The sequence below is a fragment of the Penicillium bovifimosum genome (assembly GCF_028826915.1).
Source record: "Penicillium bovifimosum strain IBT 22155 chromosome Unknown utg000005l_segment0_segment0, whole genome shotgun sequence".
NCBI classification, from domain to species: domain Eukaryota; kingdom Fungi; phylum Ascomycota; class Eurotiomycetes; order Eurotiales; family Aspergillaceae; genus Penicillium; species Penicillium bovifimosum.
Window position 1 is genome coordinate 1821248 of NW_026622714.1, and position 12900 is coordinate 1834147.

General features: G+C 51.5%; 4 protein-coding genes across 4 annotated transcripts; 2 read left to right on the plus strand and 2 right to left on the minus strand.

Annotated features, from left to right (window-relative positions):
- Nucleotides 1-1950: 1950 nt before the first annotated feature.
- On the plus strand, nucleotides 1951-6501 carry N7515_005862 (uncharacterized protein; the record flags this gene model as incomplete). The annotated part of the gene is made up of 1 exon (XM_056666606.1): nucleotides 1951-6501. The coding sequence occupies one exon, from the start codon at nucleotides 1951-1953 to the stop codon at nucleotides 6499-6501; it is 4551 nt and encodes a 1516-aa protein (XP_056520202.1).
- A 1003-nt stretch (nucleotides 6502-7504) lies between these two features.
- Nucleotides 7505-9294, plus strand: N7515_005863 (uncharacterized protein; the record flags this gene model as incomplete). The annotated part of the gene is made up of 4 exons (XM_056666607.1): nucleotides 7505-7693; nucleotides 7749-7917; nucleotides 7970-8614; nucleotides 8678-9294. 4 exons carry the CDS (start codon nucleotides 7505-7507, stop codon nucleotides 9292-9294), a joined length of 1620 nt encoding a protein of 539 aa, XP_056520203.1.
- A 197-nt stretch (nucleotides 9295-9491) lies between these two features.
- On the minus strand, nucleotides 9492-10910 carry N7515_005864 (annexin; the record flags this gene model as incomplete). Its single annotated transcript, XM_056666608.1, has 2 exons — nucleotides 9492-10819; nucleotides 10886-10910. 2 exons carry the CDS (start codon nucleotides 10908-10910, stop codon nucleotides 9492-9494), a joined length of 1353 nt encoding a protein of 450 aa, XP_056520204.1.
- Nucleotides 10911-11858: 948 nt separating this feature from the next.
- On the minus strand, nucleotides 11859-12785 carry N7515_005865 (aminoglycoside phosphotransferase family protein; the record flags this gene model as incomplete). Its single annotated transcript, XM_056666609.1, has 1 exon — nucleotides 11859-12785. The coding sequence occupies one exon, from the start codon at nucleotides 12783-12785 to the stop codon at nucleotides 11859-11861; it is 927 nt and encodes a 308-aa protein (XP_056520205.1).
- Nucleotides 12786-12900: the final 115 nt, after the last annotated feature.

Genomic DNA, 12900 nt, shown 5'->3' on the forward strand with positions numbered 1-12900 from the left:
TTTTAGATGGTGGCTTCGGGCTAACACTTGACTGACGTCCAAGACCTGTCCATCCTCTTCATTGCTCCATCTTGCGGTGGGCCATCACAGCCCAGTACCTAGCGCACCCCACTCTAGTCCCAATGCCCCACAGTTTGAACATTGAATAAGTACAGTAGTCTAAGGACGAGATCTTTCTTGCCACCGCTGACTGGCTCTTTATATATTACTGTACTCCGTACAAGTCAAGGAATTAGACTCAACTCTAAAACGTCCTACCTCGTGTTTGGATATCCAATCCACGGCTGTCCTGCCAAAGGCTCGGGACGGGCCTCAGTACCAAACCATGGACAACTATGGATGACCGTTGGGACGTCTGGACTTTCTAGACTATCCCTCACCCCAGACCCCAGTAACTTGACATGTTTCAAAATATCCAGCAATGGCAGACATATTGGGCCAATCTACGGAAATGAATGTGCGACTGTCTCGGGAATAGATGTTCTCCAGGGCGCCTGGAATGCCCCTTACGTACCTCTGCATATGCGTGGTCCCTTGAGATCACGTTGGGAAATTCTCCGAATGTCCGGGGAAGGGTAAAGTGCCAGAAGGCTAAGAAAAATAAATAAAAATTAAGGAACGTAAAATACAAGAAAGACTTTTTGCCATCGATCATTTTGCGAGGCACGAATTTGGAGTTCGGCATCTCCGGGGTATGCGCTGTCCAAGAGGCAAAGAGACGCGATAACCAGACTGATCTCCAATACGAATTTATTTGCACTCTACTCTTCCAACGAACTGTGCAGATGCTCAGCTTGAGTCTACAGCTGATCCGATATGCGGCCGAGTCAGATCTGTAGGCTCTTTTATCTAGTCAAGCCATGCATAACGAATAGCCCGTTGTGGTACGCCACGGGTAGTACCACAGCCTGTCACGTTGTTTCTAGCCCGGTACATCTGGTGTTTGCCGCCGCGAGCCGATACAGTCCTAGGCAAAGCAGCCAACAACAATCGCTGCTAAGAGAGAGGACCCTTGAGTGGGCCTTCGGTCTTCAACTCCCCATGTGGGCTTCCGTGCGTGGAACCCTGTGGATTCGCCCACTGTTCAATCATCCTGGCTATTTGTAGAATCGTCTTTTGACTTTGCGATGGGGGCCATCGTACATTCAGAAGGACCGCGCAACTTTCGCGACAGGCTCTCCGATCTTTTTGACAGGCTCGAGGTCTTTGCAGTCTCGACTCCTCCCGTCTTGTCACAGAGTTAGTCAAACCCTTCTTTTCCAATGAGACTCCTGGCCTGAGTTCTCCTATTTTGTAACCTATGCTTCTATATTGGTCATTGCGGTTCAAGGGTTGTGTCTCCCCCACATCGAGGGGCAATCCCAGTCAGCACATAAACTGTCTGGCGTCTCGGGAATTCCTGAATGTCTCTTCATCTTTTCCTTTCGAAATTGAAATTTCTTGATTTTAATTTTACCTCAGCGGCACTTTACCTCTGACGTGGTCAAGTTGAGGAGAATAAAACCGAAATCCAACGCCACATTGCTCCAGACTGTGGCGAAGCCGCTGCAGCTTTTAGGCTTCGCCGATCCACAATCGGACTTTTCTCGTTACATCTGTGAGCTCAACCTTGAAGTATTCTTTCTTTTTATACTTCTTTGAACCACCCTGTTAATGTGTATTGACGCTTTTTAGTTGTGCGACTTTGATATACTCTTATTCTCCAAATTTCATTTACATTTACATTCTAATTCTATATCCCACTTATCGCTAGACGCCAAGAGTGATATTTTCGTTTGACATGACTCGGATGTGGTGAGTTGCAATAATGAGATCAACTAGGCCAGAACGAAAGGCTGATTAGACCAGACATCTTATAGCGACGTGATGGTTACTATAACGAAGTACATGTACCCATCGTATCATCATTCGTCCCTTGATTGAGCCGGGTATCTCACTCATCCACACGCCATGTCGTACAATTATGGAAATCACATGCCAAACGAGTCTTCTTATCCTTTCAACCCGTCGCGTCTCGCTGCTGGTGCTTATGGCAGAAATCCCCGATCTCAGATCGCACGGCCGGTCAACCCCACTCCTAGGAGCAGGACATCGTCATTCTCAGATGCCGAGACCACTGGCTCAATACCAGCGCCGTCGGGTATCAAGCGCTCTACGAGTCGGGGAAGGCGGCTGTCTATGCTTCCGCGCCCCGGTATTGGGAGTACGACATCACCAGCTACACCTATTCCGACTGTGACTCAAAAGACCACCCAGCCCACTCCATCGGTCTCGAGCCCAGAGATCGACACCCCTTCAGTCTTCGTTGTCGGAGGACAATTGCCCCCACCGAAACGAGCACGGAATGTTCTTCGAAGGAGAGCACCGACAATAGGAAAACATGTGAAGGAATCAGACTCTAACAAGCTTAGTCTTGTCATCCCGCAAGAGACTCAATCTCCCGGTATGGGCAATGACTCAGGGTATGGGAGTTCCAAATCTCTTTTCTCTGGAAACTCAGCTTCCTCATACCAAGCAAACCAGAAAAATGAGAGCAGTGTGACGGTATCCTCAACCAGCTCTAAATTCCAAGCTCCAGAGGAACTGGCAAGTCTTCGAACGACAATTGACACACAAAACTTGCCGCCTTTTCCTACACCTTTCCATTCGGCAAGTAGCCCATCGACAAGATACTCTGAGTCTCCCAGTATCTGGAGTCGAGGGTCCACACCGACATCGCTATCATCATATTCTCCAGGTATTGTGCACTCTACAAAGATCGGTCGTCTGAGACAACCGAGCCCATCTCAAACAAGATTGCCTTTCTTTGCCCCTGCCACGCACGCAAGCCCGCGGCAAGAGATATCGGACTTGAAGACTCAACGCCGGACGCCTGTGGCAAATTCATCTTCGGGATCAAGCTCAGCAGGAACAATCCGAGACCAGAGAATACCAACAATCAAATCTGGTTCCAACATCCCCAGAGGTCCGCCTCACAGCCCTCCGCCAAGAAAGTCGTCGGTCAATTTCAGCCCTACAAGGTCTCCACACATCGACGTTGAGAAGGCTCGGAGAGAAGTGGAGGAAGCTGAGAGACGCTTGTTTGACCCGCAAGGGATCATTGAATATTCCTCCGCACGTAGTGTGCAAACTCCTCCGACGCCACCAAGACCAAGCAGAGACGGGACGCACCGATTAGACCTTGACACATCGCCAATTATTCAAAGCAACCTACGATCCCTCAAAACAACGGGCCACACGCGACGTGAATCGATAGAAAAGGTTTTAGCGACTCAACAGTCACGCCAAACTCCCAGCAGGTCCACCGGTGCATCTGTTGACTCGCTCCAATCAAGAAGCATGCCACGAGTTTCTTCCCGGGAAGGCGAATCCCCAGTCCTATCCAGGAAATCACCTCGAACGTTGGTGAAGGAAGCCCCCTCACAGGAGACTGACACAAAGCAAATACCTCCACCGAAGCGATTCGGCATCTTCCCAAAGAAGTCGAAAGCAGCAGATGTATCAGAGAATACAACGGAGCCAGCCCGAGCACCTCGCAAAGGTCCAGCCGCGGGGACAGGTCACGAAGGCTATGGAAAATACGGACAACGGGGCCGCAAAGCAAGCGCTAGCAGTAGCAGCGGCACAAGAACGAGATCAACGAGCACAACACGAAGTACTGCTAGCAAAGGGAGTCAATCGAGTCGACCGGAATTCGGAATTGATGATTTCCTCATGAGCCGTTTGGAGCCGGTCGTCATCAACGGCGGCGGATTGGACCGGTTGACTTTGTCACGGACACAGAGCGAGCAGAGTATCAGCAGCATGAGTGTTGCATCGAGTTCAAACTTGGCTCGCCCTCCACTCTCATACTCGACAGGTCAATCTACTGACTCTCTCACAACTTCTGTTGGCACGTTTGGTGAGACCATTACGCCAAGCCATTCCATTGAACCAGCGCGAAGCAGGAGCCCTGAGCACGAATCTAACATTGGACATTCTTCAACCACATCAAAGCCACGCATGCCGGTTCCGAGAGGGAAGAGACATGGTTTATTCACAAACCCACAGGCCGCGGTGACAAGCACGTCTCTGCCTAATCATGCATCAGGCATTATCGTGCCGTCCAAAGCAAAACCTGACAAAAAGCCCCAGGGGAAGTCTACCAAGGTCGAGCGAGCCGAGAAGCAACATGACAAGAAAGAAAAGCCGTCTATGTGGAATTTCCTCCAGAAGAATCGAGCGAATGCGCAGAAAGTTCCAGCACCCCCTGCGACTGGGTCTGAAAACACCAAACTCCATGCAGCAATCACACCGGTGCTGAATAGTCAGCCTGTTGCTCATTACGCCATGGTGGATGCAGACTCAGACGAGCTCAATGAAATTATCGACAAGGTCGAAGACTCTCCCCCAACAGAAGAGGAGAGATCTTTCAATCCAGTGAAAGTTCCAAGAGCCTTGGAAATCAGAAAGAGGCATCCTTCCGTTTTGTTGCCATCTCCTCCAAAGATGCATGGAGAGTTCGAAAGAGATGACAGTCCATCCCCAAGGACCGCCATGTTGAACCGCAACCTCATGCCTCCGGAACTTCAGACATCACCCGAACGACGGCCCAGGCGACTGGCCTCAATCGGCCGAATTCCACAAGTAGTTTCGTGGCGTGATCGACCCCATCAACCCGCTATTGATTCTTTCTCGCGTCCGTTCAGTGTTGCAGGATCTCCTTCTCTCACGATCTCTACGACAAAAAGCCTACACGAATCTATACCCATCGCCAATGCGCCATTGGATCCGGGAATTGAGCCAAGCAAGCTGCCCGAGTGGGGTCGGGGATACAACCCAAGCTTTGGTGATTCACATCATGCTAGTGCTTTGGAATTTCTTTCCGGCCCCTTCTCTAATTACGAGTTTCTTCAATTTCCGCCGAAGAAAGGCTCAACCTCGTCAGATAGCTCTGGGGCTCTGGCTGCAGTTACAGCATTGAATCCGGTTCCAGGTTCTCCGCCGACTGAGGACGAAGTCTGGAATGAGTACGACGACCTGATTGACCACGTTCTCTCGCCCGATGAACCCAAGCCCGAGGAGTCGGACAAGGCCGACGCAGCGGATCGGTTTGAACTTGCGACAAGGGCAAGTAGGACTCTGCAGGACGAACTGAATAATGCCAATGATCTCCAGTCAGCGCCCGGTGCCACGTCAGTCCGTTCGAGTGGCAGCTCTGTTCACCTCCGCCGTTCACGCATAGTATCTGCTTTGCAGTCATCTACTGCTCCTTCATCCCAGCCGTCCTATACCGACCTTGCGGCTAGGTATGGGGGCTTGATCGAGGAGAAAAGCGACCATCTCCCCACCGAGCAGTCTTCTGAAACAGATCAGCGTCGTGAAAAGCAGTCTAACTTTCTCAGCTCCCTCGCCGCTGTTCCTTCACCCAGGCCAAAGCTTCGCCGCGAACAAGAATCTTCGTCCTCGGAGCGCGAATGGGACGCTGTGACACGCACAAACATGCGTTCTGCTTCGCTCATGACCAGTCGCTGGCTATCATTTGGCCGGGTCCTGTTCAGCCCTGCACATAATCACGTCAAGCCCGGAGGACAAGGACGAATTCTTGTGATCGATGGACTGGGCAATGACGACTGGTCTTTTTACTGCTCCCTGACCTATCCTGACGCCGAGGTCTATAGCCTAGGTGGGCGCCCGGTATCCGCGGCTCCTCCCCACCCTGCCGCGTGGCAGCCTCCTACCAACCATCACACCGTATACCACATGGGCCTAGGAAATCCTCTCCCGTTCCCAAAAGACTACTTCACAGTGGCCGTCTTACGCTTTCCCACCGTATGCTCGGAGACCGTCCAGTGTAACGTCATCCAAGAATGCAAACGCGTCCTCCGCACTGGAGGATATCTGGAGATGAGTCTGCTGGACCGCGATATGCTCAACATGGGACCCCGCACACGCAAAGCGGTCCGCCAACTCAAAGAAGTGACCTGTCTATCCGACCCAACCCTCAGCCTCAAGCCCACCAGTGACAGTGTACAACGCGAGCTCGGCGCCAATGGCTTCGACAGTCTCCGCCGCTGCATGGTGCGCATTCCGGTTGCAGGCATGGTTCTCCGCTCATCCGACACCAGTTCATCGAATCAGTCGACATCAGCAACCACTCCTTCCACCGGATTCTCACTACCAACGATATCCGTCACCACCGCGGAGGCCAGCCAGAGCACGAGCACAACTTCGAAGTCGCCTTCAAACGAAGCGAACATTTCTCTTGGCGACCTTCTTTCGGACCCGTCCCCTTCTCCGGCAAATGATGAGTCAATTGCTAAGATTGTCGCTCGTGTCGGACGATGGTGGTATTCGAAATGCTATGAAGATCCCGTCTTCTCTGCTGGAGACATTGAGCGGAGTATTTGGAATGACCGCAAGGTTCTACGCGAGTGCCAGAAGCGTGGAACTGGATTCCGCATGTTCGTTGCATACGCTCAGAAGCCCAGTGAAGTCCCGCGACGCACGGCCAGTGTGTGATCGAACGATATCATGATCAATTTGCTTTATGTATCAGAATTTTCCCATTTTCTTTTTTGCTTTAATGAGATCCACGATTGATTGACACCCTGCATGTGAAATACCCATACATGTCTTTATGAAGTCTGAATTTGTTGAGCGTTTGGAAGCCAGGGATTTGTTGTCTCTACAAGTTACATTTCCTTGCATTCTTGCTGGGTTTTTCTATTATGGCGTGCACGAAGCTATGACTGTTATTCGCCATAGAAAAAGAGGTGATTAGGGTGGGATTTTTATTGTATAAGCTGGACTTAATATCGATACTCAATATAATTGCTTTAATATGGAGAATCATAGGCCAGGTATCAAGGCACCTTCCTGTAATGTAAACAAACAGCCTCCCTCTTCAATTGCTTCAACTGAACGGCCAGCTTAATCTTCCAGGGCTAGTACACGGGGAAGCGGGTTCCCCCACGTGGATCTAGGGCTAAATGTAATACTACACCAACCGTATTAGGACTAGCTGTCGCGCCATATGGCTTTTCGTGTGGGGGTTCTCCTCTTAGACATGGGGTGTCTGCGAGAGCGGGATACTCCCTTGACGCTTCGTAGCGGAATTAACGCCCGGGCCCTGACCGTGCATGGAGAAGTGGTTTCCCTCTGATTGCTCACAATCTTAAACCATCTCTCGTAATAAACCTCTACCCCAGATCCACCCCGGCAAATAGGGCGAAATCGCGGGGAAGGACCGCTGCGGGGAAACCTTCCAAGCAGTGAAAAGGACTTGGCACCCCGCCAAGCCGTACTCATAGCCGATTCAAGATGGCGTTGAAGCTCGAAAGGGGCAAACCGATGACAAGGAAGCTTTTTGGCGGGCGGTTTGGGCTTTCAGGCGCAATGCCTCGGGCCCTTGGCGTACGTTAAGCCTTCTCCGCACCAGATATGGTGGATAAATAACCCCAACTGCCGAGGAGTCCTTTGTTATTGTTCCCCTTCTGTCTCAAGGCAGATTAACACCGCTACTATGACTACTCTACGACCGGGATACAAATCTCAGGACCTGGATGACGAGAAGGCTTGCACGTCTGAGAATGTGGAGAACTATGTCAACATCACTACCGTGGATGACATCCATGTGCTTGGCCTTTCTGCTGAAGATGCCGAGTTCTATAGCGATTTCACCCCTGAACAAAGGAAGGCCGTTCTGTGGAAGGTATGTGACGACCGATCCCTTAGGATGCAAGACACTAAAAGTGGATATATGGTAGGTCGATATAAGACTCGTGCCTATGCTTGCGACGCTGTACCTTGTATCCCACCTGGATAGGGCGAATATAGGAAATGCCAAGATAGCAGGCATGACAAAGGACTTGGGCTTGACTGGGATTCAGTATAATATTGCGCTGAGTCTTTTCTTCATTCCATACGTTCTGCTCGGTGAGTACTATCGGCATAGAAAGAAATGATCTGTTTGCTAATGGGCGACCAGAGGTGCCAAGTAACATCATACTGAAGCGATTCAGCCGGCCATCGACGTACTTGGGTATTCTCATTGTCAGCTGGGGAATCGTCATGACGTTGACTGGGTGTGTGAGAAACTTCGGAGGACTAGTGGCCGTGCGAATCATCCTAGGAGTGTTCGAGTATGTTGAGACCTCCAAATACACTACCTCCCCTGCTAACTCGGACAAAAGAGCCGGATTTTTCCCAGGAGCTGTGTATTTGTGTTCATTCTGGTACATGCCACGAGATCTCGCCACCCGCATTTCCCTCTTCTATTGCGCAAGTGCGTTAGCTGGAGCATTCTCCGGCCTGCTTGCAGCCGGCATTGCTAGGATGGATGGCGTCGGTGGATACGAGGGTTGGCGTTGGATCTTCGTGCTTGAAGGATTACTCACCGTCGTCTTGGGAGTCATGTGTTTCTTCTTGCTTATAGATTCCCCCAAGCTATCCGGCAGATGGCTTGATCAAGACGAGATTCGGTACCTGGAACTACAACATTTCATCAAAGAAGGCGGAAATTTCAAGGAAGAGCAGAAGAAAGCTTCATGGAAAGATGTCAAGGCCGTGATTTCTAATTGGAGGATGTATTTGCTGGCCTATATCCTTCTATGCCAGTCTGCCTGCTCCTACGGTATGTTTACCAGCCATTCCTCGCCATTGTGCAACTGCTAAATTTGACGGCGTGCTTTTCCAGGTACCAAATTCACACTTCCTACCATTACAACGGGAATGGGCTTCAAAGACACCAATGCCCAACTCATGACAGTACCACCATACGTCGCCGGCGCCATATCCGCCGTATTCTTCTCCAAGCTCTCCGACCGATTCTATTGGCGCATGCCATTCGTCGCAGCTCCATTGCTGCTCATCATCATTGGCTACTCGATAATCGTTGGCCTGAAGGGCGATCTACAGGCCAACATAGGGCCCGGGTTCTTCGCCATCGTCCTGACCTGCATGGGCATCTACCCTACTCATCCCGCGACAACCTCGTGGACGCTAAACAACCTGGCCCCTTCAAATCGTCGTGCCGTAGGGAGTGCTTTCAACATCTGCGTTGGCAATATTGGTGGCATTGTCGGAAGCTATATGTATCTCGATCGTGAGGCCCCCGCATACCCTACTGGGTTTGGCTTGTCGTTGGCCTTTGGTGGAACGGCTTTTCTGGCAGCTGTTATTGTCGAGGTATCATGGGTCTACGCGAATAGGAAAAATGCGGCTATGACCGAGATGGAGATACGGGAGACATACACCGATGATCAGCTGCTTGAGATGGGTGATAAGTCTCCGCTTTTCAAGTACACGCTGTGAATGTGGACAAAGTGGGCTATTGATTCATAGCGTGATGGAAGGAGGCCCGGAGGACCTGTAAATAAGGCAGATCACATATCTCATTTCAGACCATGGTATCTCAAAATATGTCAAGTTGTCATGTAACAATCATGAACAGAAGAGTCATTCACATGACAATATGTACAGGGAAAAACAATAGAAAAAAATTCAAACGACTACTCAAGAAGAGCAACCATCAAACGCTCATAATCACCAGAAGTCTCGCCGCGAATGCGCTCAATCAGGCTCTTGCCATATAAGTGCTGGTAAGCGCGCTTCACCATCTCCTTATGATTACGGTCCCAGTGGGCTCGGACAACACGAATCACAAGCCGGTCGTCCTTGGTACCCATGCCACTCATGCAGTCTTCGAGCAGCTTAGCGTCACGCATAGCAGGGTCAGTAGCCGAGCGGAGCATCTGAAGCAGCGCATCCTCCATATGACCCGAGAACGCCTTCTTGATATGCTTCTCGAGGGAGACATTGTAACGGGACTCGAAAGTCTGGCTGAGAGCGCGGAGCTCAGCATTAGAAGCCTTGGCGAAGATTGCGCACACCTCTCTGACATCCCGCCCTTGTAGGGAGCGAACGTCCGTCTCGATATTCTGCGGGTTGACAGGGGCAGACTCCTCGGTGCGGGCAGCACGAATCACCGTGGCAAACAGAGTAGATGTCTTGAAGGACAAATCGCCCTCGACATCTCTGGAAAGAGAACGTTTGTATCTCATCTCATAGGCCGTCCGGATAGCATTCATGTCCGCATTGGACCGGCCGAGCAGGATGTCGTTGAGCAGCCACTCCTTCGTGCCGGCACCGTCGATTGCCGAGTGCACGCACTCGACATCATGCATGAGGGGCCCGTCGATCACAGCCAGGAGACCGTCGCGGAAATAACTTCCAGTCTCGGACTTGACATCCTTATAGAGATCGCGTCCGAGGTGCTTGGAATATGTGTCACGGACGGCGGCTACCTGGAGCGGATCGAGGGGGGAGAGGACGGCAATGAGGGCCTTTTCGTCGGTACCGAAGCCCTTCATCGCTTTGCGAAGCGCATCCGCTTGGGGCCGGAAATCACCTGGGGCCAGTTGGCCAGCGACGTAACCGGGAGATGGCATCGACGGAGCGCCGTGGGGAGGGAAGCCGCCACCGGGAGGTGGTGCGCCATACCCAATGGGTGGCTGGCCTGGGGGCGGGACATGACCATGCGGCGGCTGGCCATATGGAGGTTGTGCAGGCGGAGCGGGGTATCCGTGGGGTTGGGGGGAGGGTGCACCATAGTGAGCACCCTGCGGCGGCGGAGCGCCGTACTGGCCTTGCTGAGGCGGAGGATAGTGGCCTTGCTGGGGCGGGGGGTAGTGGCCTTGCTGAGGGGGATATTGCCCCTGAGGAGGAGCGGCCCCGTAAGGCTGTGGCGGGTAAGGAGGCTGTTGGTAACCCTGGGGAGGGGCTCCTGGAGGGGGGCCTTGCTGGCCGTACTGCGGGGCATATCCTCCATGCGGAGGTTCTGTTGTGTTGGGTTAGTCCATGCGCTCAAGAGTGGGGACATCTGATGATGCGGAGTGTTACTCACGGTTGGGGGGGTATTGATAAGACATGGTGTGTGATAAGACTAAGGTCCTTGAGTCCTGCAAAATCGCCGGAATGAGGGTTGTTTATATGTCTCGGCTGTGCTGCTGGAGTGTGGCGCAGTAAGTGGGGGAGTTCCCCAGCCCTGTGGCCTTCTGCCTTGAGAACTTGATGCCAATGTTTTAATCTCGTGTAATTTCTTGGTATTCCTCGTGTTCTAAAAAAAGAACAGAGATTCCATCTTCTATTGCTTGCAAGTGGTCCACAACGACGTTCTACATACTCACTGTGTACATTACCTACGTCATATGCAAAGTGGTGCCACAACACGACGCCCATGGCGGAGTCAGGAAGCAGTATCACTGTATCGACATCCATACCTGAGGTACCTGGTACCTGCTCCAGTTCAAGTACCTGAGTTTCTTCAGACCACCGCCTATGATTCTGCCACGCTAACCCGATTGGAATACTTCATCAGCCTGTGGTCTGAGCTACGAACCCTCTGAAGGTTGTAAAGAACCCGTCCTACGATTCTGGACCAAATAGGTTTGCCCTAGGTCCGGTCAAAGCTAGGCGGCGTATCTTAAGTTGAAAAGGCAGGACGTTGTTCTAAGAAGCATGCTCGGATTCGGCAGAGGAATGCAAGATCCTTAGAAGATGAACAGCAGGCTCAATTACTGCGGGATCGGAGGAGGGTGAACATGAGGCTTCTATGGCTGCTAGATTTAGAGATAATTACGACTGGATTCTGAGTACTCCGGGGAACAAGAGGTAAATCGATTTCAAGTCGATGAATTGGATGAAAATCATAAAATCGGGTGGGGTTCATAGCACGTTTGTCAACGTATTCGATAGCAATATTCGCTTTCTGGTTCGGTACCATAGGAGATCGTGTGCGCCAGCTATAACCAATTGGCAATAAGCCAGCGTTCCTGCACCTCGTCTGTGGTCACTTCGTGTGTATCCTCCTCTAGGCCTCAAAACAAAACCTTCCTGGCAGCATTTATTCCCCTTAGATCCCACCGCTGTGGCGCCGTCCTGTCCATCCAGTTCTGGAAGTCCCCCCAAAATGCCGGCCGCATGATCTGCGCATACTCCCAGTACTCGGGATACCACCCTGCCCATTCCCAGTCCAGGATGCCTGTGACATTGTTCTGCTCGTCCACCATAACATTGCGTGGTGCAATATCCGCATGCGTGAACACCGAGCGCTCCGAGAGGGGGAACATATCCAGCAGTTGATTCTCATACCGCCTTCCTCCAAAGTGAAGATACCGTTCGTAGATCCTCGCATGCAGCTCAGAGTCGTTCAGAATTGGTCGAGCGGGTTTTTGTAGGTCCTCTAGCATTGGGTCCTGGGATGGAGAGCCATCCGCCGCACACTGATATAATCCCTCTAACTCTTGTGGACGAGGGATATTTCGGATCTTCGAGGTTAGATTCCACAGTTGAAGACAAATCGACTCTTTAGCCTCGTCGTCTAGCGTGTCCCATTTTTTCTCTAGAGTGATTCCGGGAACAATGGTCATCCCGATCGTCCCTTCTGGTGGACGGTAACTGGGCTTGAGGCAGACGCTAGGTGGGACATCTTCAACTGGATCGAAATGTGTAAAAATCACTTCGGGGACGGGGACATCGGTATGCTTAGCGACAAGTTTCATTGCTTCAGCTTCAGGGAATAGTATTCCAAACCCTGACTTGGTCACGAAGGATTCGTCCCACTCGAGTACAATCCTGGCGTTTTGTTTTGCAAGCACGGTAACCACCTCTTGCCCCTTTGGGAGATCGAGTGGATTCACAGGAGACTGACATGGGAATGCAAGGTTGCCGTCCTTTATGTATCGTTGCCCCTGTTGAAGGTGTACCCGATCAAAGAGAACCCCGGTTGGTGGAGATTCAGTCATTTTGCGGGTAGTCACTTGATCTCGAAGGTTTCGTTGATGAAGGAGAACCTCAGTTGATGGACGGGTAGGTAGTTTAAGTTTAGTGGTGTAAATCTGACGAATCAACATGCGGGAT